The sequence below is a fragment of the Hyalella azteca genome, unplaced genomic scaffold (assembly GCF_000764305.2).
Source record: "Hyalella azteca isolate HAZT.00-mixed unplaced genomic scaffold, Hazt_2.0.2 contig5053, whole genome shotgun sequence".
Classification (NCBI taxonomy): domain Eukaryota; kingdom Metazoa; phylum Arthropoda; class Malacostraca; order Amphipoda; family Hyalellidae; genus Hyalella; species Hyalella azteca.
Window position 1 is genome coordinate 85,685 of NW_025935257.1, and position 25,874 is coordinate 111,558.

Below are 25,874 nucleotides of genomic sequence, written 5' to 3' on the forward strand. Positions count from 1 at the left end.
TTCATTAGTCTTGGTAACCGTGCCCACGATTGACTGCAGAACATTGAGAATACGTTCAATGTTTTGTTCATGGTTGAGTACAAGCGCCTGATGTCTATTCCATCTAAAACTTTAGAATTATGACAATCATCTTATCCGTTTTTATTAAATAATTATTGGGCAATTGAAACCAATTTGAACAATTCTCGGGTGGTAAGTATAATGCACTGAATAGTATCAGCCCCTAAACATTTATTGCGGACAAAAATGCATAATATAATTCACAAAGTACGTAAGATATTCTTCATTAACTACAAAAGGGATGTTCTTAATTGACATTAACCAATAACTTTTTAACTGGAACATTTCAGTTCGGTTTCAGATTATCTCACTTGTGTAGGTTAATTTTACAGTTAAACATAATTAGTAACGAAGCCTCCACTAATTTGCGGAAATCCTTCCGCGCGCACAACGAATCTCTTACCCGCTGCCTGCTTCGTCGGTGGAGTTACACGATCCATGGTGAGAAGCTGTTAGTTTTCATACTATTTTTTATTGTAACAGTCATATAAAATGTTCACGATCAATTCTTAAAATTAAGAGACAGAAGCAAATCATTTTTGAATTAGCTTTTTTATTCGTGAAAGAAATAGAAGTTTCTAACCTCGAGTTGCATCTTTCGATCAGTGATTGGAAAAGACAGAAGATCCTACCCATCGAATCTTCACGCTCGCCACGTCTAATTGATTTATCAGCGAAATTCCGCCACATGCAATTGATTTTTCTTTAAATTATAAGGAATTATAAATTATTTTCATTAATTATAATTTTCATTATAATTAAATTTTCATCAAACTATAAGAATCTTCCTCAAATTATTGAGGAAGATTCTAAGGAGAGATGGAAGCTACCAGCTCAGCAGGGATCAGCTCAGGAATGACGTCATTCACACTTCACTGAGCAGCTCATTCTACGGATCTATTAACCATTTTATTATGCAATTGAATATTTATTATAACAACCAATTAGGGACGCAGCGTACAATTTTTGTGTTCAGCTGAAATTTCATACGAGTTATGAAATCTCAAATCCACCTGTTTGTAACATAACTTCTTTATTTGTTAGCAATTATTTTAATTTATTTCTATTCTTCATTTCTCCTCTTGATTCTAACGATATTTTTTCATCGACCTTATATCGCTCATAATTAGTTGTTCTTTTAAGTAGCAACATCATTTACCGATAGAAAAATAATGATTTCATCCAAATCGTCATACAAACCAATTTTTCTCTATTTATGATCACAATTATTGGAAAAACTTCAATTATCTCTTAACTATTCATCATGCTACCAATAAAAATTGTACCTATAAATATATATTATCAATATATATTTATTCCCTACACATCTTTAGCGAGGTTATTTCACCGTCTAATAAATTTAATATGTAACAAAAATTCAACGTCAACACAAAAAAAAACTGTCGTGGGCGTTAAAAATTATTTGTTAAGTTGTTTTGAAGTAAAATGTATGCAATAATCATTTATTGAAAAAATTTCCTTTTCGAAATTTTTTTTACTAGGTAGCGAAAGGCGCATTTTGATGAACAGCGAACAATTGAAGAAATAGGAAACGTTTTAAGTTAGTCTTGAATTCACAAAACCGCACATTCCTTCGTAACTTTCTCGCTGGCTTAGACGAGAAACTCTGTAGATTTAGTAAGCAGTTAAGTATTCAATCTTCTGACGTGCTTAGGCGTTTATAAGCCGCCACCGCTAACGAGCTCACTTTTGCTAAGTGGAGATACGTCAGTGAATGACGATAATAATTTTGTTAATTGAAGATAATGAGCCGTGGATCCAAAATTAATAAAGTTAGGTTAAACAGTCACTATTAGAATATAAAATCATGCACTTTCGTACCAACTTTTGGTTTCTCAAGTTGAAGCGTTCATTTTTTTTAGTCCTAACAAATAGATAGAATAATAAACTTACGATGAACTAATTATGTAAAAATAATCACGTCAGGAAGTCGTTTGGTTGATTTTAGTTCAGTTTGAATCTTATGATTAGAAAATCAACGAAAAACTTTGTGAAAGAATTTTAATATATCTGTCATTAAAGGGTTCATTTGTTTAGTTTCATTGTGAGATAACATGAGATGCAATGATATCGATCTCTTCAACCATAATTTTTAGAGCTACTAAGTGGGATTCTAACTATTATTGGTGCAGCCGTATTTTCAAACCGAGAGTGATGTAGAGATGTGCGTAATTTCAATCTAATCACAATTAAACTTCTTCGTAATTTGTCTCATTGCTGTGCAGATGATTAGAGGGAAAAATTCCTTATTTATTAACATTCAAAATTGAATTGAACAAAGTTACAAAATAAAACTAGCACCTAGAATTTTTTAGCCGAGGTTTAAGGTATTACCTTCCTCATCGTTTAATCAAACAATAAAAGAAATGTCGCATAGGTTATGAATTTTCTTTTTCGATCCTACGAGAAGGTGTTCTCATACAAAGGAAATGGTTCTCATGGTTGAAATTGCGCTGGTTGTATTTCTGTCATCGTCAGTTTCAACGTAAAAAACGAGAACACTTTCGCAGATGCACTATTTCTTGCCCTATCGCACTCCCTAACATTATATTATTATGTATATAATCAAAGAGGCATGAAGAAGTCTTTGGTTGCGGCCGAGTTTGTAAGAAAGGATTATGCCTCCCTGTCTGTGATTATGAAATTCAGCATTACACGGTCTAAGCGCGTGGAATGCTCTCATTTTCGTGATTATTAAACATAACATCTTATGGTCTATGCGTGCATGTGGATTGCTCTTTTTTAGGTGATTATGCCACGGAACATCACACGGTTTACCCGAATTGAAAGCCCTCTTTTCATTGATTATAACACGCAGCATCACACGGTCTAGAGCCCCTATAGCAGATCTTGTCGCTCTTTAATTTCCAGGAATGCGTAAGATTGCATCGGGACGCCGTTTTGTTTGTTGCGAGGATTTCAGTCGCAACCTCGCGTGCAGTGGTTTTTGTGTTGGTTTTTGTCCGCGCTGATAAACTATTGCAAGATTAGAGTAATGAGACGCCAAGCTGCGCACGTGAGTCGTTATAGAATAAAATTAAAATATTCATAGATCTTTGAACTATTTTTATTTAATGAACCTTCATGAATGATGGGAAAGAACAGATCAAATTATACAATTTCAGACGAATGGGAATTAAAAACCGATGATAAGAGAAGCTTTGTTGTCCTGGTTTAGGGTAGTAGATATAACGGTTCAAATCAGAAACGATATTGAACGTACATTTTTACGTTGATTATAGTATTATCAGAGGTTCAATTATACATGAATATTCTAATGCTGTTGCCGTATAAAAGCGCAGTATTTCACTGACATTTTCACATCAGCGGAAAAAAAAGACCTCATGGAAAGCTGGGCAAATTTTTCTTAATTATCTAGCTAGGCTTCGCTAGTAAAGAGCATGAACATTTTTTTTCAAAATTGAATTTTTAGAAATTATTTCCCCAAAGTTCCATATGTCAGGCATTGAGAAATTGTTGGTTTCTTCATATGAATATGCTGATATAAATTCATAATTTGATTGATTTGAAAGTATTTTTCATACTCCAAACTGATCGTCGAGCGAAGAAATCTCTCGATGGCATCGAATTCAAAATTCTACGTCCGTGAGAAACTAAGTGCATGTATACACGGAGACCTCTCCTAAGTGTTTACACGGAGACCTCTTCTAAGGGTATACACGGAAAACTCTTCTAAGTGTTTGCACGGAGAACTCAACCAAGTGTATACAGGGAGACCTCTTCTAAGTGTATACACGGAGACCTCTTCTAATTAAGTGTATACGTGGTGACCTCTTTTAAGTGTATACACTGAGACCTCTCCTGATTAAGTGTATACTTGTAGACCTTATCTAAGTGTATACACTGAGACCTGTTCTGAGTGTATACACTGAGACTGTCACGGAGACGTCTGGAGTATGAATGCGTGACAAGTTTTACGAAAACTGCGTAAAAACTTCCGATGGCAATGCCGCAAAAAGGAAAAAAAGCCGTTTTTCTCTAAGTATATTCTGCAGAATGCCTTTGCTGATGTTGGGAATGGCTGCAAAAAAAAACATATATTCACTTAGATGAAAACAAGTAAAAGATTTTAATTGCATCCAGTATTGCCACCTTTTTTAAATAAGTCTCGTAACATCTCACATTAAAATTTATTGTTCTGCATTTGTTATACGTTGTTCACCATTTGTCCACCTCTACAATTTTCGGTATTATTTGAAGTTCAATTCTGAAGTCATGCCCTCGGGAATCGATTGCCTTGCTCGAATTTTTCAGTTGAAATGTTCGCCTTTTTTAATTACCTTTGATAAATAACACCCTCAACACATTGGTCTGGGGAAAGCTCCTGATGACACAGCTTTGAATTCAAAAAGGGCAATCCTTCGAAAGGTGACGGCGAGCTGAGAATCCTTCGATTGCTGCTAACGACATCCTCGTGCCGCCATCAGGCTACACCGCGATTTCCTGATAGGAAAAATAGACAAGCCAGAACGACAAGTCATCGTTGAAACGTTAAGTTTCCGTATCGGCTGCCGAGTACTATGGGTTTATGCGTGAGAAGTTACCAGCAGCGTGACATGGCACGTATATACTTTTCTTCCGCAAACACACAAACTTTCCGAAAATGTAACTTCCATCTTTTACCTATTCTTTTCTAAACAAACATTTTAAGTGAACCCTACCGATCACTTCGCCTGATAATTTTCCAGAAAAATTTTTAAATGTTGCATCACCTGTCGAAATAGCTAAATAATTTTATCTTTATTTAGCTTTTTTAGAGTGTTTTTTTAGTATATAGATGGAATGCCTGTTGAATGGATTGCATGCCATGCCCTGTACTAGCTACAGCTTTCACTTTGCTGCACATTCATCAACTGATTTCTGTAACAAATCTGCAATAAACGTAAATTCTTAAGGGTTGAGCGCTCGTGTTTTCAATATTCCATTGAAGAAAAGTGACAAAGTATTTGCGATTCAGTCTCATCTGAACTGAACCGGAACACTATCCATTTCCAAAAGTGAAGCTGAAATAAATTACTTAACATTGCAAGCGAAATTATCTAATACTTGTCGACGCAAAAAAAAAAATCTTCGTGATCGTCTCGTGAAACCAAATAAAAATATTATACCACCACTAATGGATATGGTCTCTCAATGATCGATCACCTTGCATTATCCTTCACGATTCTTCTCAAAAACACGCAATAAAAGAATTAGTTGTTAGCTGTACGAATCACAACGATTAACTATGGTTATAATTCGCACAAATGAGTGTGCGTTAGCTTAAGCAAAGAAAAAATTTGAAATTCATAGAATATTTTCATTTTAATGAAACACACAACCTTCGATCGGCTTGGGATTAGGCACTGAACAACCTCCCTATTGTATCTAATTGAAGGGAGACAAGTTAAAATTCACGATAGCGATCAGTGGGATATTTCCAGCACACGCGTTCTCTGGACGCAGGGGATGAGAAAGTAAGGTTACATACAGCACGTGTGGGAATACATCAGCACCTCAGTATATCCTGGCTCTCAGTACATTTTATGGCTGGCTTTATATACCCATTTGCAGTTCGTAGCACCGGGACATCTGGTGGACGTGAGCATAACCAACCAAATCTCGACGTTTCCCTTCAAATATTTCAAGTTGGTTATCGATGGCCTATCAAAAGCCGATTGTCGGCGCCCGTATTGAGTTTATTTTTTAAATTCATTTTTGTGCTTAAGTATCGCCCGTGAAAGCACCACTGACGGTCGCATGGCATCGCCGACTAAACGAACTCTATTAGCCGGCTCATGGAACGGTCATTTGGCTCACGACCTATACTACGCTCGCCATCTTTTCGCGATCCTCAAACTTTCCCGCCTTGCACTTAACTTTACAAACTTTGGACTAAGAATTTTTCAGCGATCGATGTGGGTTGACGAGCGATATATGCGCTTTTTCTTTTCGAAAATAACGAGTAGAGAGAATTCCTTTCTTCAAAGCTAAACGGCATCAATTTTAGTTTCTTCAATTCGAATAGTTTCGGTTGCTAGCAGCCCGCGTCAAGCAAGGGTGTGGGACATTATTTCTTATTCACAATTTTTGTACCCACATTTTTGGGGTAGATTGCAAAATAAACCTTATATATAAAAGTAAAATATGTCCAAATAATTCACCATGTCTTAATTGAGCATGCTTTGTTGAACAGCTTCTTTATTGATCTGAATTCAATAATGCAGTGAAAATTCAACGAACGAATAAAATTGAAGTGCCTGATCTGGTGAGCTGATGCTGCCGACCGCACTAAGCTCGTTGCGATACGAGGCAAGATAATAAAGTGAATTAATTCGATGAAAACAACACCAATTTCCTTGTCCCGAAATCCGGGGTTAATCTTCCTGGAGGAGCATCTTAGCGGACAAACCTCTTAAATTTGTTGCTACCTTTTTTCTGGAGTTTATTTGAAGTGTAGTAGACGGTTTCCTTCCTAAAAAGAGTGAAGTTAATTTAATTTACAAATAATTTAGTTTTATTTTTTCTGTTCCTGCTGGTTCATACGACAAAAATTTGTCCATTTTCAAAGGTATGCAAAAATTGTAAGGTTTCTACTGGTTATATTTCTTCTGGCATTCTTATCAAATCAATAGGTTTAAGACAAACGATGTTGCAGTACTACATTGACTTTAAGAATTAGTAAAACTAATTCATCTCATTTTTTAAATCATCAAAACTTTGCATGGAGATATGCACATTGCATTTTTTCCTGTTGTGAGTTAAAAAAAAATCGCGATCCTCAGGTGGAGCTAGTCTGCTCATATGCTGTGGGGAGTTCGACGTCGAATGTCAGAATGTAGGCACTTATACATGTACGTGCATGACATGGTCTTACAGTCGAGTTGTCATGAATACAAACTGTTTTACTGACACAAATGTTTCTCCACTCAACATTGGCGACAAGTACTCGCATTTTTGGTTTGATTACCTTAGCAGGAATTTCCCTCTAAATAAATGAAATCAAATTTTGCAGGCGCGATGCCATAGTTGAAATTCACGAAACTGCTTTTGCTAAGATTTAAATGTTGCATAATTTACGTAGATAGTTCTTTGATTATCGGCGAAAATTTCTTCTAATTCTGTTTGGAAACTAATTTTTTTTAATTGTGTGAAAACTGAATAGTGAAAACTCTGCTTGCAAAAACACACTTGAATTCGGCGCGGAGCAATTTTCTGGCCGCAGGTGCGACAGACAGAACTAGTTTCTGAGCGTTCGGAAGGCATTTTCTGCGCCAAAGTGTATGCTTAAATACGTTGGCAGGGGCGGTAGACCTTAACCTCGATGATGAACGGCACTGAAGAACTAAACTGAGCATCTCCACTTATAGACACACCCCAACGCGGGGCAAGAACTACAAGAACTACTGCAGTAGCCTAACCAATTGCTGTTCTTGTGTATTCTTCACTCCAAGAACGGGACTAATTATTATTGCATGGCGCGCGAACGGCCCCATTGAGTTTCCTATGGTCGAATATTCAAAACTTATTATCAGTGACATTTTATTTTCTCAATATTTCGTTAATAACGAAGATGCTAATCAATGTGGGATGCACCCTCAGGAAAAATATACGTTGATATATTATGTAATCATCAGATAATCGGTAACTTTTTCGGTCGTATTTTATCGAAAAATCTATACATATTGTCTTGCTGGCATTGTTCATGACTGCTTTACACTTTTAATGTGCATCCATTGGAATAGTATTGTCGCATGGTTGCATCCGTCCTCCTTAAATCATTGAAGCTTGCTTATCTGAACACGACACATGAGCCACAAAGACATCACCCACAATTTCTTTGACATTTTATAGCGTGGAAATACCTTTTGAGGAAGTATTAACAACTATTTGAGAGCGTGAGAGGTCATTCGTTATGAAACGCTGTCGTTAGACGACTATTTCAAGATATCAGAGCAACCAAACACGCGTGACGACCGCCATACCTAATCTGCAAAATACATGGAATCTGCAACTCGTTTTACAGTCACTCGCGCCGCGACCGACAAGCGTCGTCGATCATGTCTGGAGCGGCGCCTGGAAGCTGCGCTGCGCTAAGTGACAACTTCCTAAGATCGAAGAGACAAATTTATTGACGAAGAATTGTCAGCGCTCGTTTTCTTGCTGCAAGGTTGCCTGAAAGGAGCATCAGTTCTCATTCGTGGAGTGCGTTTAACATGCATATCCTTGAGTGACATCATGTCGTGGACGGATGATGAAGTAACTGAATATTGTGTCTTTTCTGTTTCCCTAATTTGAATGGTTCAAAATAAGAATTAGAACACCAGAGAACAATAAAAATGAAATCATGTATAATGTTTTCTAAAAAAAAACTTCAACGGCGTAGTCAAGATTTTGCTACATTTTCTCTCAAATGTTTTCAAGTCCATGCCAACAATTATGTTCTTACGTTGATGCCAACATAATATTTGTCGTTCATCTTTTGGGTATCCACAAAGGAAATTAGAAAACGCTTGCCGATCGGTTATCGAGAGCATGCTAGCTCGTCACTCTTCTCTCACGCTCCGGCCTTGTCTTATTCCTAAGCGTTTTCTCTGAGTTTGTGCGAGATGGTGAATACCGCTTAAAGAAAACTCCCGTAAAAGGTTGTTTGTATCCGGCAGAGTGAGGGCAGCAGGCGATGTTGAGAAGCGATAAAGAGGGACGCGTCACGAGGGAACCCACAAGTTCGGCATGTCGAGTTGACACGACCTTGACCTTACGTGCTCCATAATTCTTGATCTCTCCTACCTCTTTCTTAGCCCGCCATTACTTGTCCAAAATTAAGTCTTGACTTAGAGGAAGAAAATTTGGGAGGTGGGTGATTATGGTCAATTATTGCTTAGTGCTAAATAACGGGTCCCAAGTTTTGGAAGACCGTATAATACAAATTCTTATTTTACGATCGATGTTGATCGCCTTCCTTTTATGGTAGCCCAAAGCTTGTTGTTCAAAGCAAGACGCCTGCCTAGAAACAAGCGCTCTTGGTCAGATGATAAAATTCATTTGTATTTCATGTCAATTCCCTTCGTTTGTCATGAAAACTTTTACCGGGAAGAACCGAAACGATCAGTGTTTCGTAAATGCAAATTACTAGATCAAATATCTGACCAACATATAGGTTATGGAGAACTCTTCTTCAAGCTGATAAAACTAGTAAAAGTTGAATTAAACTCGAAGAAAAATGAACACGAGGATGTAAATTCTGTTATTGGAAATCTTTTTGGTGCCCTCTTGGGCAGATCGTAAGCAGGACGTGCAGGTCGTAATAAGGACGCGCAGGTCGTAAACAGGACGCGCAGGTCGTAAGCAGGACGCGCAGGTCGTAAGCCGGACGCGCAGGTCATAAGAAGGACGCGCAGGTCGTAATAAGGACGCGCAGGTCGTAATAAGGACGCGCAGGTCGTAAATAGGACGCGCAAGTAGTAAGAAGGACGCGCAGACAATTACATGAAGTGGCACTTATTCCGTAGCCTTCAAAATCTCGATGCTGATTTTTGACAAGTGGCTCGTCGCCGCAGGGAGAAGCTGGAGAACTGCTACAAGCTTCTTACTCGCGACTACTTCACTTTCTTTAATTTATGAGAAGGTATTTTATGTTTTCCGAAATTACAGAGTGATCCTGAGAAGAGGATAGAAAATACTTACCCAATTTTAGATAATTATTCACGTAATAAACTAACAGGAGAAATTTTGAAAAGAATATACTTCTAAAGGGAATCTAAAGCGGAGTCATTACAACGTCTGAAGGTACCTAATGTATTAAATTAAGCTTCATAACAAACATAAAGGCTTTCCATTGCCGTTATAACACCGTGGTCGCCCTTGTTTTAGATTGACCTCAATATAGCGTCATGTTAATCGAAGGAACTTTGTCGCGCTTTGAGTTCAAATTCTGAGTAAACAATTCATTTCGTTATATATTCGAACCAAATGCTTTGTTGAATAAATTCTTGATGAAAAATTCATTATTCAGTTATTTTTCAGGACGGACTCCGAAATTTCTCGCTTAGATAATCGTGGGCTGTTCGATACCTCGGATGAAACATGAAATTTTGAGTAAAATATATCATCCTAATGTCAACGTTCAGCGTGATATGCTTCAAGATTTGTCACGGTTCTCATTTTCCACAAATGCCAGACTGGCTTGTCACGGATCCTACATCATGATGGCTTTTGTATAATATTAAAATATCTTTTCGTCGTCTCAAAATGTCGCCCGCGTGACCTGCTCTACTAGCATAAAGGTTTAGGATCTGATTGCACTTGCGGGTGTCTTTGTGACCGACGAAGTTCGATCGAGATTTGATCTACATAAAATCTATACGTCCTGGGTTGCTCGACCGTCGAATCGTTCGTTAACTCTTTCAAAATAGTTCGATTTCACAATCTAGGTAGGAATACCATTGTGAATAAGTGAATGGAATAAAATTGCATGATGGTCTTGAAATAGATTATTGGTCAAATCAAGATGTTGCAGCATCGCTCTCATAATCTACATGTAAATAAAACTTTTTATACGGAGATGCACAGAACTATAACGTTGTAATATGCCATAACATAAATGGGGGACATTATTCTCATCAATCCCATTTGCAGTGACTGTCATCCGCTGGGTGTTAAATGACCAATTAAGTTTAAATGAATTACATATGAAAGATGAAACGATAAGTTTGTCCAATGACATGTAGGACACTAGAATCCGACTTTATTTTTTGCCCATGGTGCGAAAATTAAAGTGAATTTTCTTTTATTTTAGCTAACCAATCATATATTTGTGACTCAAAATATGGGAATTTAAAGCATTCATGCGAGTTCCCAGGCGAGAATTTACTTGGTTGAAAATTTAGGAAACGGCTTTTGCAAGTGAACTATAATTAATTATTTCCCAGAGACGATAATTTCTTGTATTCACAAGAGAAAGTTGAAATCATGGATTAGCGAGAGGGCAATAATCGTAACTTACGTGTTAATGTACAAACGAATTATAATGATCGTACGAGATGCGCAGAAATCCGGCGTGACTGTAAATCGAGTTCACATAAAATTGATTGCAAAAGATTTTTCTCAATCGTCCTACAGAAGCTAATGGCGATGGAAAATGATTACAGTTGATGATTACATCGCGAATTTGACACTGTGATGTCTTTCTTTATCGCATGAAAGACATTTAGAGTTGCAGAATATTTAGATGCCATTAGTACAAATTGAATCCATAAGGAAACTGCAAATTATGAACAAAGGATATTACCGCCCATGTTATTTCGTCCTGAAAAACGCATTGTCGCTTATTAAATATTAGAAATAAATTCACTGCTTGTTTCTTATTATTCCGATTTGAAAAAATGAACTTTGATTGCACGAAGTGAAGTCATTAACGAACGAAACGTGTTAAAACATTCCCTTTATGGCAGAGATTTATCGCAAAGAAAATTCTCAAGCGGCGGTAAAATAAAAGTTGAATCATACTTGTTATTACCTTTATGGCAGAGATTTGGGAATATTTTCTACATTATTATTCATCTTCAAATGTCATCCCTTTGGTTGATTTCATCTTAGATTGTCGAAGCTCTATATAATAATTTTTGAATATTTTTCATTATTAGATTATTTCTTCAGATTTAATGACAACAAATTTAAAGGAAGGGAAAATGTTGTCTATGTGCGCCCTGACCCTGGCGTTATGGCGAACGCTAAACCAGAAAGGGTGTCACAAAGAGACGCGAGGTGGCATGCCGAGATCAATGGCATTGTAACAAGACTCCTTAATTCGTGGCACTGCAGCTCTCGCGCGCTTATGTCCTGCCTGATGAAGCGCTTCATCTCCAAACTGACAGCCACGCCGGCAAGCTTCCTGCGATCCCCCGTGGCTTCAATTCAGGACTTGTAAATTGTATGGCTCTGAACTTCAACTCAAACCCACCTGGACCAAAAAATAGATAGAGAAGTGTGTTGGCAACACTATGGAATCAGTCACAATTGACCTTGTCTGACAGACATGCATGATATCGAGCAAACTGTTGTCCTCGATTTAAAGAAGCATATATGCAGTCAAGCGTCCTTTATGAGGCACTCACGAGCATCACATTTTCTCCTGACACGTGTAATGAAGCCGTATTTTGAGCAGACAAGTCGCTTTTCTCCCAAGTGGACGAACAACATCGATATTATGCATGAACATTGCCAATCCTTGCAGGGTTTACAAATACATACTTTGAGCGAGGTGCCTTTAACTTGTATCTTGTCCGACGAAGGCAGGAATTTCAAAGGGACTTTTACACCAAAACAATCATTTTAATAAAGTCAAAAATGATGTGAATTTCCCTTAGGCAGGCATACGTTACAGTGGGGGGAAATAAATATTCGTACACTTGAAAAATCGTATCTTAATGTATGTAAGTACACAAACTGAACAGGAGAAGTGATTTATATTATGTATAGAAACGCATTGTATTAAAAAATAGCATCAATAGAAATTAAATCTCAATGCAACAAAAATTAATGCAACATGTTAACTTCTTCGGGTCAAAAAAGTATTCGTACAAAACAACTTTTGACTAATATTTCACACCAGAACATTCCAGAATGTATTAGAAACATGTAGCACGTTCCAGTAATGTAATCAGTAACCATAGTTAACGTATGTACTTACATACATCAAAATACGATTTTTCAAGTGTACGAATATTTATTTCCCCCCACTGTATATGTGAAGTCCACCTACAGAGAATTCCAGATGTCTATCATGGCTGAAATACATTGTTCAGAAATAACCATTTTGACTCTGGAATGGAAAAGTTCGGTTTAGCACTACGTACAATGAATTTTACAATTTTAGCAAGTGAATGCCATTAAGTGAACGAATGAATTGAGATGAAGTAATGCGTCGCAAAGACGTATACGTATACTGGCTATGCATGACAGAAATGCGCTTTAGAGCTTAGATTACGAAATATGCTGATATATCTAATATTCTCTCACATAAAATTACACAAACTGGCAAGGTAGTTAATTAAGCTCTCTGAAAGACTAATTAATTTATAGTATTTTATTCCAAAATATATATATACTAGTCATGCATGCTTGATATTCCTTATTTTTTACCAGATTGACACGCATTGGCCGCCTAAATGAACTATATCTACAGAAATCACAAAACAAATGTGTGTCTTTAGCTTCTTATCTCCTTCGCGTTTATAGCTGGTGCCATACTAAATAGGAAGATAAGTGAATCCGAAAGATAACTAGGAATTAAATATTATGTGAAAAAGTAAAACATACGTTTTGGTCGCGTCGCAATAATTTTGATGTACCTAATGAGATGAAGCTTAAAAAATTTCCTATTTAAGTTAATCTTACAGAATGAAAAGCCCAACTTTAACAGCTACCTAAGAATGTCGCAGCAAAAAAATTGAATTCCCACCTGTTAAAAGAAATTAATCGAACACAGATAACTTTTACGATCAATGAGCTCAACTGAATAATTCATGGTTTTTTCTAAGAACATGGCCAAAATTCCGAGAAGAATAATTCGATAATTATTAGTCTCGCAAGTTCACGCCCTAGATCGTCTGGAGCAACAGGCCCGGCGCTCGCACCGAACATATCGCACGATCAGCCGCAGCGAACTCGTGTACCAGACACGCGTCGACTTGCCGGCGGGAGCCTTTGCATCTGATAATAACTGTTGCAACTAACGAAATTTGCATAAAATGTGGCAATTTATGCTTCAGGTATCATAGATTTTATTGAACCCAAAATGACAGTTCCGCTATCTAGAAGTTTACGAGCCGCTATTAGTATTTTACATCCAAAATGTATAGAAGCTGCTCAGTTCTACACTAGTGTAAGTAAAGTGAATTATTTTGTTTGTAGTATTAATATAAAAGAAATATTTGCATCGAAAAAGCAATTGAATTCGTTGATTGTACGAAAAGCATGAAAATTCAAGAGTTGGAAGCCTCGCTAACGCGTAGAGGAAAGTGATATTTGTGAATGAATATAAACGTCAAAAGAACGCGCCCAACGTTTTTAATTCTTCGGTTGCACATTAATTTGTTCGTAGTAATTTCGTATGAAGCAGATACACAAAAAAACACCTGACTGAACACCTGTTCGACACACACAGCCGAACAAATATCGTGACTGAAGACCTGTTCAACACTCAGCCCAACAAACGACGTGACTGAAGAAGACTAGTTCAACAAACAGCCGAACAAACGACGGGACTGAAGACCTGTTTAATATACAGCTGAACAAACGACCTGTTCAACACACCACGGAACAAACGAAGCCACTGAAGACCGTCTTTTACACGCAAGCTATCGATTATTAGTTGTCTTCCCTGGGGCATTGTTCTCTGTGACGTACAGGAAGTCTTGCGCTTTCTTCGCATGCATAAGAAAGAGTCTGAAGATTAGCAGACATCGGTCCTGCAGTTACAGCTGCTTGCACGATTCTAGTGCAGCTGTAGGTCCGGTCTGCTAGTGCAGCTGCTGGTCCGGTCTGCTTGTGCAGCTGCAGGTCCGGTCTGCTAGTGCAGCTGCAGGTCCGGTCTGCTAGTGCAGCTGTAGGTCCGGTCTGCTAGTGCAGCTGTAGGTCCGGTCTGCTAGTGCAGCTGCAGGTCCGGTCTGCTAGTGCTATATTCAGAAATTGGAATTGCAGCCTCCGCTCAAACCGCTGCCAATGAAACTCAAACTGGACACAAGTCGTAACTCGAACCTGGTTAGACCATTTTACACGAGGTTTCAAATTTAGGCTCTAAAACTGTGCATTTCCAAATTGTTGCAGAAGAATTCACCTATGATTTTTTTAATTTTGCACTCGTGTTTGTAATCGAATTTATTCTCATTTTATTGCTAGTATATTGAAATTTCTGACCAGATCCGCATATTATTCGATATTCGTGGATATTTGCTAGCTGTCGTTATGTATTTTAATAATAGAAATTTGACTCTCCTAGTGCAGGTGCTAGGAATTTACTTAGGGTGCGCAAATTTGCACCATTTGAAATCATGAAGCTGAACAGTGAATAGTTGGATTTTTACGCCTGTGACCACCGAACTTAGCTTACGTTTTGCAATTTAACTGTGTAATCGGGATCACGAAGCGTATAAAAATTCCCAGCGTGAAAGATGATCATTAGGCTGATAAAGAAGAACAGAAAAAATGGAGCTAAACTTTAAATTTAGTTCTACATTCATAATGAACATATCCGTTTCATAGAATGCGATGTCACCAACAAAATACCAAATTCTAGACCGACTGTATATAATTAATATAAGTTCCGACCGTGGCACTTTCATCGTGACCCCCAAGCTCCCCGACATCGTGATTCTCGTTCTTCATGACGCTAATTAAGGTAGAATTTGCCCTTAGGTTGCGCGAGTACCCGATGGCTTGTCCTCGTGACAAGAGATAGCTGCAGTGAGAGCATGACTGTTCGATGCTTGGTTAATTAGTTCAGAGGATTGGCTGGAGGCGATCATGACTTGGAAGCCAAGGCTCATACGCAATCACTCGTCGAATTAAGCTACTGCAGCTGCCATATCATTAGCGTTGCGTGAGAGAGCGCCCTCTCCGTCTCGAACACTTCTTCTCTTCAATGACAACGCGATGCCGGCACGCCTCTACGATGCTTCTGCGAGTCCAAATTATGCTCTCGCAAATAACAAGAGTAATTATTTACTCCATTGTTATCCAATTCTTTCAATTCAAATTTAAAATAACAGTTCTTTGACGCCTGGAATGATATCAGGCGATGAAATTAATCAATTCCTGTATACTTTTGGTGGAGTTCAATCTCTGTAACATTCTAAGATGCTTCTTCAAATTAAGATACGCCGTTGATCTATGTTGAGTTCTGGTATACTTTTTATTAGCGATACATATTGCGACGGACCACAATGCAAAAAAAAATTAAAGTCCGACTATTTACTGAGAACGACAATGAGACAATGGATCGTTTCTTTAGCCTCGCAGTGTCGGTTTGGAGCCAAGAGAAGGCAGGTTATAAGCATGAAGGGCTTTGCATAAGTTCGTAATAATCGCGTAAGAAAGTGTCGCTTCGGCTGAATATTTTCGTGGTACAATAGAACATTTCATGTTGCTTCAAGATGGTAGTAATCGCTTTTTGTGCTTCGCGCAAAAAAATTTGCAAGTGTATGGAATCAACCAAGTCAACATTTTTCCAACCTAACTAGCTGCCCGATAATTTGAAAATAACGACCCTGAATTTATTGAGGAACTTGTAAATTAAACTCACGATAATATGGTGATGTTTTTTTTTAGTCATTCGAGAATCTCATGTGCTGTATTCGAATGTACGGCTGTACGTATACCAGCGTTTTACTGCACTGGAAGCTATTTTATGAATGTATATATAGTAACTCATTATTAATAGGGTTTACGAGTTTGCGCCTCAATTTTGGATCAGTTGCGCGCATCGGTCATTCTTCATCTAGTGATATATGAATACGATGTTTGCTTCTGAAGACTCTGACAATATGCAATTCGCGTATATATGCGATTCAAGCTATACGTTTCTAGAACTAGAAAGACAAAATATACGATGATCACCTGACTAGAAATCCTCTAGAATGATCTCTAACTAGAGATCATCTCCTAGTAGTCTAGCATTAGCATTAATATAAAATTTATCCTAAAAGTAAAGGATAGAGGCAGAGAATGAAGAAAAATTACGCAATGTCAGTCATATGCTTTCGTCAGATACTGCGTAGAGACGAGGTCGAATGCACGCCGATAGGCCATTTTCAAGGAAGTCGTGTTAAAAAAATATGTGGCTACATTAAGATACAACTATATTTACTTTGAAAACGACTAGCCTTTTTAAATCAGAATCCGACTCAGCAGAGACTTTACACGCCTGAACGAGTAATTCGCTTTACTATGCATGTACTTGCTTTAACTTGAATGGAAGTATTTCTTCGTGTTAACATACAGATTTTCATGAAACAAAAGTTTAAGAATATTCATAGATTTTTATTGTGAGTCTTTTTAATTTCTTATACTTGGCTCAATACATCGAATAAACATCGTCCCAAAGGAAGGCAATAATGCACTTTGGAACCGACACTCTACTTGTCAATCTTGCACAAACTAAACTGTGGTTTTTTCGCAGGAAACAATCAAACCGCATACAACCGGAACGCCTGGAACCACAACCACAATGCAGTGATTTGACTCGATCATATTTCTGATCACTTGTCATCAACTGCAGCTGCTTTCAAGTCGCATTAATTCGGGTTATACTTACCCGTTGACACCCTAACCCGACCGCAATGAAAAACAATACTAAGCGCCTTCATTCAAATGCATTACGGTTGATTCATAGAACGGGGTAAAGATAGCGAATTTCAAGTTAAGTGCACAAATATTTAAAGTGTTTCAAGAATTTAGAGACGAGCAAATATCTTCACGATCGCACTTGACATGTAACATCCTACATAGAACTCGTTTACGAGGTGACATTTTACTTGCGCGAAACATTGTGCGGACGAATTCAAATATTATACATAAATTCTTAAGAGTGCACTTCAATCGCTGCACTCATAATAATCATCGGTGCACCTTATCGGTGATTTATTAAGGGACGAAAATCTACGCTCACTATGATGCAGGCCATCATCATTTCTTCATCACTCGCCGCTGCTTCCGTCAACAAAGCGTTACCCGAACGAGCAGTGAGGTGAATCTCACCACACCAATAAGGGGTGCATTAAACTAAGCAGGAAGCTTGAGCAAGACGGTACAGAGGAAGTACATCATTGGTAGCTACCATTCGAAATTGCCATTCATACGAGGCGAGCGTACCGAGCGATTTAAAGAAACTGAAAGAAAGTTGAGGTTCATTTATTAACCAAGGTAGATGGAACTGGAAATAAACAGCGACTACTTTCATTTTGCTCTAGATGCAATAAAATTTCAACATCATTTCTCTACCAATTGCACAAAATTTGAACATTTGTCTCACGAATATGACCAAGAGAAAAGGCTGTTATAATTTTTTATAAATTTAAAAGAGTTATAAACTCTCCAAGTAAATGGCATTTTATTTTACCCACAGGAAACTAGTGAGTTCCTATTAGGTAGGTCGTTAATCGATGAAAATTCGATAATAAAAAAATTCACATAAAATATAATTGCAGCAAGAAGAACGTCACTACACCGCATAGTAATACCGTCAACACGATTAATTTTCACGCATAAGCCAAAAAAATGCGATGCATTTAAAACTCCAGAGAATGTGTTTCATCCCAAGATGCCTAAACACATCGAAGACGAAGCAGAGGTGTCGCAAATGCCAAGCATTATAATGTAGGGCATCATAGCTCAGGGGCAGACGATATAAGCGTTGGCTGCTCTCCGGATGCCAGCTTTGTTACGTCAGCTGGTGAAATGCATCGACTACGACTAACAGCCGCCTCCTTAACAATTGCTATGGCAATCAAGATTTCTACGATGATCAAAATTTATGGCACATTGCCTGCAACTGATTTGCTTGCTTTAAAAGTCACGTATCATAAATAGGCGTATATTTGTGCATTTTTAAACAACTAAAAATTTTAAAACAACGCTGACCTGATTGGCTCATTTTTTAATGGTTGAACATTTGAAGAAACGATGGGTATCCATCTTGCCACTTGACATTAGTAAAAAACAGAAGAGTTTCCAAATTCAATCTTAATTGCCTTGCTGGCCTTTGTCACGTGCGTTAGTTTGTCAGGTACAAGGAGGATCGGTCCGCAATTAAATGGTTTAAAGGTTTCTCGGGAGAGAGGAAATGAAACTTGTTTCTGAACTCGCGCATTGTAACGAATAATCACGTATAATCGCAGATTTTAAACAACACTTTCAACTTTCTATTTCACGATCAATGAGTAACAGTAAAACAGCATATAAATCATTTACTGTAAAAGAGCGCAAGCAAATGATTAATTCATTACATTTGTTAAGACGCCTTGCTTATGAATAATTAAAGAAGAATGATTTCATAAAACATCTATAAAACTAAACAATCAAACCCACGTGGGGGCACATAATGGAACTGACGTTCGATTGTTGCACAACGTAGGAGATTATCGTATCCAGCTGTGCCACAGCCTGATGTGGATGTTGGGACTAGTGTGGATATTGAGCCTGATGTGGATGCTGGGACTAGTGTGGATATTGAGCCTGATGTGGATGCTGGGACTAGAGTGGATGTTGAGCCTGATGTGGATGCTGGGACTGGTGTTGGTATCGAGTCTGTTAGTCCGCTTAAATTTGCACATAAGGAAAATTAACATTTGTGTGCAATTTAGTGGACTAGCGCTCGATTCTGAAATGACAAACTGTGTTGAACTCTGAGTCAGGATTCCTAATTTTTGGTGATTACCATTTACAAGTTATTATTCTAATGTTAATAAATTGCTTACGTACTAATGCTAAAAGTGGGTTGTATAACACTTTCTTCAACAACTGAATTTTCTAGACGCGAACTTTTCGTTCGCGAGTTGCGATGAATAAGATGTGGGTGCAGAGATGTAAAACGATTAAACAAAATCTTAAGAAACAAATTTTATTCAGCGCTCTTCAAATGTCGAATACAATGTTTCTATTCCACAGATATGAACGAAGCTCCATTCAACTAAACTACGAACGAGAGAATCTTCTACGAATTCTACCTCAACGACTCAATAGACTTCACGTCGAACGAATATCCTCTAGATAATAGATAAAACTAAGTTTGAACGAAAAAGGTTTACTAACCTTTCGATCTTTACTTCGTTCATTTCAACTACTAATATTATGTTACACAACGAGTCACTTTAATATTGAATTTTTAACGAACGCGATCACGTTGCATCATTATTGAATACAGTAATAGCTTGAGAAATTCCAACGAGGAATCAAGATGATGAAGCAGGGTACATCCACCATCTTCACATCTGTGACCTCGGTGGTGTTGGCATCCCTGTTCTTGGTCGCATCGTCAGCTCAGCACACCAGTGAGTAGCCACGAAAGTTACATAGCTGACCGGAGCATAGTTGTCCCTAGAATTTTCTTGTACGCGATCACTGACAACATTATCAATCGCCTGGTTTTTATTCCATTGTTCATACCTCACGGCCATTGCTATGCACTTGAGTTTTAGAGGTGTCACCAATACATAGTATCGGCCATAGTAGCAGTAATATTTACCGTTAATTAAATTTATATACCTAAAATCTCAATAAAATATGTATGAAAACTATATAAAAAGACTTTAGCGGGTTAACTGTATTTTCTCGAAAAAAATTGTCCACTACTGGATCCAAGCATAGTCATTCTATTTTTACTCAATCCTAAAATTGACTGGTTCAGAATAACGAAATAATAGCAGTGCATTAATTTATGCAGCGGTACTTGGTACACCTACACATTCGCCGGTCCACGAACTACTAACTACCCCGATGCTGCCACGCGACGACCACGACCGAGGCCTCAGCAGGCAGCTCACCGACCTCATCCGGGCGAGTAGACTTGTCTCTTGAAGAGTAGACTTTGCTGCCGAAAAATTTTTTAGTTTATAGTCCTTTGTTTTTTTTAGTTTATAGCCGTGGCCCCTGGTGTTGATTCTTATTTCAAAATCTAGTAATCCTTCGGGAACCTTGTATAAATGAGGTCCCTTGCATACTTGTACTTCGGGGACCTTGTATACTCCAATGAGGTCCCCACGCAGACGTCAATAACTGAGGCTTGGAAGCTTCGTAATCTTTAATCTTTCTTCGTAGGACTTGCCCTTAAAGCCGCGAATTATCCTTGTTGCACGTCTTTGACCATTCTCTATTAAATTTTTGTCCTTTTCAAATCTCGGTGACAACACGTTTCCAAACTCTAGATTGGGGCGCACGACGGCAACAAACAACTTCATCGCTTCTGCATCTAGGAACTCCTAGGAGCGTCTGATTAGACCAAGAAGTTTATTGGATGTGTTAGCTTGCGTTTCAACATGCTTAGAAAATTTCAGCTCCTTATAGACAAACACCGAGATCTTTTTCTACACTAGACATTTCAATCATTACTTTCTCGTAACCATGTCTTCTCATACTGTAATCTTGCTGTTTAATGCTCTTCCCGAGGTGAGTACTTATCAGCATTAAACCGCAGCTGCCAGGTATCAGCTCAGTAAACTAAACTGTCAAGATCATCCAGCAATTGCACTTTATTTGACGTATCCTTCACTGTATTATAAACTTTTGTGTAGTCGGCATACATGGAGCACACGCTGGACACTACTTCTGGCAGATCATTTATAAAAGCAGCTAACAAAATAGGCCCAAGAACGCTTCCTTGTGGCACGGCACTGCGCACTGATGCCCAGTCTGACACGTTGTCGTCTACCTATTAGAATATCTCTGATCCATTGGAGTACGTTTTCCTCAATTCCCAAAGACTTCACTTTACGTAACAGCCGCTCATGCAGAACACAGTCAAATGCTTTGGCAAAATCGAGGTACAATGCATCCACTGGCTCCCTTTAGTCCAGAAGGCGAGTCCAGTCGTTCAACGTAGACAATAAGTTAGTGGTGCAGGATCTACCGGCAATAAAACCATGTTGACAATCTGATAGATGGTGAACAGTCAAGTGATCGAGTTTCCGATCTACGAAATCGAATGATCTAAGTTCTAAGAAATACTCTTGGAACATGCGATTTTCCAAGACAACGTTGGCCACTCGTCCATTGACAGTTGTGGGTTTGGGCAGGCAGTGGGATTTGCATTCAAAGTAACAGATTTATTGGAGAACGTGTTCAGAATTTCTTTTAATTTAAAAAAAAACTAGCTGTCAAGAAGTTTGCAACTATCACCCAAAATTAATATTCGCATGAACATTAAAGAGAACAAAAGCGACCGAACCAATTGATTATTGCATCTGTACGAAAAAAATCACAACAGATGTATGTAATTTTTTTCCACGACTTCTTACATTTTTTATAATAAATTAATTCATTTCAGAGGGCGCGTCAGATCAAGTTCAAGAGTTCCTACAGAGAATTGCCTGAAGTCTTGCGGCTGGCAGAAGAATTGAACCGCGCCTCTGGCAAGCAGCTCAGTGAGCCAGTACACGTAGGACCGTCCGAGATCGCCACTCATGAAAGGACTGCACTCAAGGCTCTTCCTCCCGCCTCGGAAGTTTATTTCCAGCCCCAGGTCATCGATAAGCCCAAGCTTGCAAAAGCTTTCAATAATAATGGAATTAATAATTTGAATACTAAACGGCGTAGACTCAAGAAGAAAATGATAGCGAGGAAACTGGTGCAAGGAGTCGTACCAAGCCCGCACAAAGTCGAAAATGATGATGCTATCAATTTTGAAACAAGCAGCACAAAAAACTTCGAAAACACCATCAGAAATAGCCCGCACATTTTTAGAGGAAAGTCCTTACAATCTCAAAAGGTCAGCAGCCAGAAACAAAATCACAGCGGAGGTCCAAATCCAGATGAATCATTTAGAAATCCATACTACATCGAAACTCCGCCAAATGAAATATCGTCATACAGTTTTGTGCCAGAAAATTCTCGAATAAAACCAAAGAACCAAGAACAAACCAACTCTGATCGCCAGTCATCAGCTCCAAAGCCTAGCAGGTTAACCACTAAAAAGCCTAAGGCGACACAGCGAACGCCTCATGTAACCAAGATTAGGCCGCACACTTCTAACTTAATAGACAAACAACCGAAGCCCTCAGCCGCCTCTTTCACTCGACCGCAGCCAGTCCAGCAGAAGCCTTTGCGTCCGAAAAGTTCAGGAAGAGGAAAATCTTTAAGCGCAACTGCCAATTGGGATCATTTCCTGAAAACTGCATCGGATCAACCAGTAAAAGGTTCTTTTTCGGCAGTAAAACCTCCCGAAGCAAAGAATTCAGCGTTTTGCAGTGATGGTTCCTGTAGGTCATCCACTAAAATGGATAATTATCCATCAAAAAGCTCGTCTTCGAAACAAAACAAATCTTTCAACAACATCCACGATGCGTCGCAGAAGACGTCTGGAGGAAAGAGCAATTTTCCAGACCTCGTGAGCGTCCCACCAACTGACTTCCACTGCGGGGACTACAGGAGCGGAGAATATTTTGCTGACGTTGATACCAACTGCCAGGTACAATATAAGTTAGATTATTCACATTTGCCAACAACGCGGCACCGCATAAGCTAAGCACCATTTGGATACTAAATATGGATCACGAGTAAGTCATAGATGCGGAACTGATAAGCCTAAGACACTAGGAATTTTCTAAATTGGTCGTTTAAAATCGATCAGGAATTTGAGGATTCTATTCAAGTTGCATGAAGTTCGGTGTTTAAAAAAGCATAGCAAAGATGAGTATTGATTAATAAATTTACATATATTGCAAGTTCGCCTCGTACAAATGCACTGCTGAAGTAAACAGTCACGTCGGAAGACTTGATAATTCTTCTAGACCGACCATCTAGTTTGATGACGAAGTCTGCGGCCAATCATGAAGTAATTTAACATTCCCGCCATCCACATTGCTCTTACTGCGAGTATTTCTTTGCCATTCGATTACAGAAAGTAATCTGTTGAATTTTGTAAATACAATAGCTGTTAGTCTGTAACTGAACTCCTGTGTATCGTGCAGGTGTTCCACGTGTGTTTCGGCGGCAGACAAGCCAGTTTTGTGTGCCCAGTGGGTACGGCGTTCTCGCAGCAGCTACTCGTGTGCGACTGGTGGCACAAAGTGGATTGCGGCAACAGGAGCAAGAGGAGTCTTGTCGCCGCCGCCTCATACGTGCCTTATGACACAGCGCGCACACTCTACAAGACTCACGCCAAACTAATTTAATCGAATACACTAAGATTTTCTGGCCAATGTATCTATAAGTCAGGTCAGAAAATCCTAAATATTTGGCCCCCGTTAATACACACGTATTGGTTGTGAAAGAATGAACCTTGTCGACTCGAATAGTGCACGTTTTCACTTTTTAAGGCTAATGCTATATCGGGCCACATTATCTAGTAACGTCGCCTTTAATCGATTCTTGGAAAATATTCACCAGAAATCTGGAGCCAGGCGCTTAAACATATTACAAGTAAAAATTTTTGCTAGCCATCCGAAAGGCCTAGTTAGTATACAAATTACAAAGTAACTCGCAGCTAAGCTTGCAGTCAAGAGATTAATTGACAAATTTGTAGGTAGGACATTTTTTTCAATGAAGTTTACTTGGAATTCGACATGAACTATCTAACACGAATGCTCACAATCTTATGCTTAACTGCTTTTAAAATAAGTATCATTATTATTTGGTATCCGTATTCAATAGAAGCTGTTCCTGCCAGCTTAGAAATACAGCTATGTCACGGGAATATTCGATGCCTTTCTTTTTCGGACTCGCTTAAAAGCATACCGTAGCTGAAACCACAAAAGAAGTCTTTCCTCGCCGATAAAATTATTCGATGAAATTCCTACTATGGGCAGGTTTACATATTTAACGTGATTTCACTTGCCATCAAGTCCAACGCTTATGTTTGTTTCATTGGAAAATTTGACATTAATTGCTACTGGTTTTTCACTTCAAACATTCAAATTGCTTCAATTGGTGGGTCAGTAGTTCAAAAAATGTGCTGTGATTCCTGGAAATGCTTTTAATTCAGAGAGTTCAGTGAAATTTCAATATCAACAATGCACGTGTTAAGTTACTGCACGTCGTTACATGAAGTAAGGCAAGCCACTTTGAACAAGTTCAAGCTTTCAACTGTTGGGGATTGCAAGACTCTAAAATCCCCATGAAATATGCAAGCTAAAACTAACTATAATCGTACATTTAATAGATGAATTAAGCGATGACAAAGCTTGTGTTTTAGTCTCCCTCAACGTCAGCAATGTTACTTAGCAATGCTCATAGAATTAGCACTCACAATATCGAAGTGCTTTATTAGATGAATACTTATAAATGGAACTTTTGTAGAGAGACTAGATTCACATCAACGTTGCTGCAGGGTGCAAATTCAACATCCATCACTAAATGCTTGAAAGCTACCGTACCTACATTGCAAATTGATACTACTTTCTCTCAAATTTATAAAATGAACAGAAAATTCCGAAAAATATTCCCAAATTATAGACTATGGCAGGCTTTATTCTCTGTTAAATGTAAAATTTCCAAGCAAATAAATGGGTTTAAGTAAATTTGGTGAATACAAATTTGAACAATTTTGGTGATGGACATTCACTTCCATTTAGTACCTTATGAACCAAATTCAGATGAAACCAGGAAAATGGAACTAAAATTAGAATGAATGACAATTAATCAACAGTGAATGAGTTGCCATGAATTATGAGAGAATAAAAATAGCAGCCTTTGGAATTATCTAGCATCGAAAACAATGAGACGAGTAGTCCTCTTCTTGTAAAGGATGCGGTAGCCGCAGCTGCGACATCGAACAGGGTCTCGAGTTCTCATTTCATTGTCATGATGGCACTCTGAAATTGAAATGAGCTTTAGAATCCAGCATAATATTTCTCATGTAATATAAGAATGAATCAGTACATATACACATTGATGTGAGAAATGAAACAATCCATCTCAAATAGGTAAAGGAACATAAAAATTAATGTTTGCTTGAATGAAACCACATAACTTTGTAGTTTGTTATAACTGGCTTCAATAGTTAGGCACATGAAAATAGGACTGAATAAATTTCATTACAAGTGAATGATTCAACATGAAAGTTATAAATTTGGAGCCAAGAT

At 38.3% G+C, this 25,874-nt stretch overlaps 1 protein-coding gene across 1 annotated transcript; it reads left to right on the forward strand.

Moving 5' to 3' along the window:
- Positions 1-350: 350 nt before the first annotated feature.
- On the forward strand, positions 351-24,972 carry LOC108683244. Its single transcript, XM_018172545.1, has 5 exons — positions 351-501; positions 19,747-20,129; positions 20,522-20,634; positions 22,121-23,260; positions 23,763-24,972. Exons 2-5 carry the CDS (start codon positions 20,036-20,038, stop codon positions 23,964-23,966), a joined length of 1,551 nt encoding a protein of 516 aa, XP_018028034.1. The 5' UTR covers positions 351-501; positions 19,747-20,035; the 3' UTR covers positions 23,967-24,972.
- Positions 24,973-25,874: the final 902 nt, after the last annotated feature.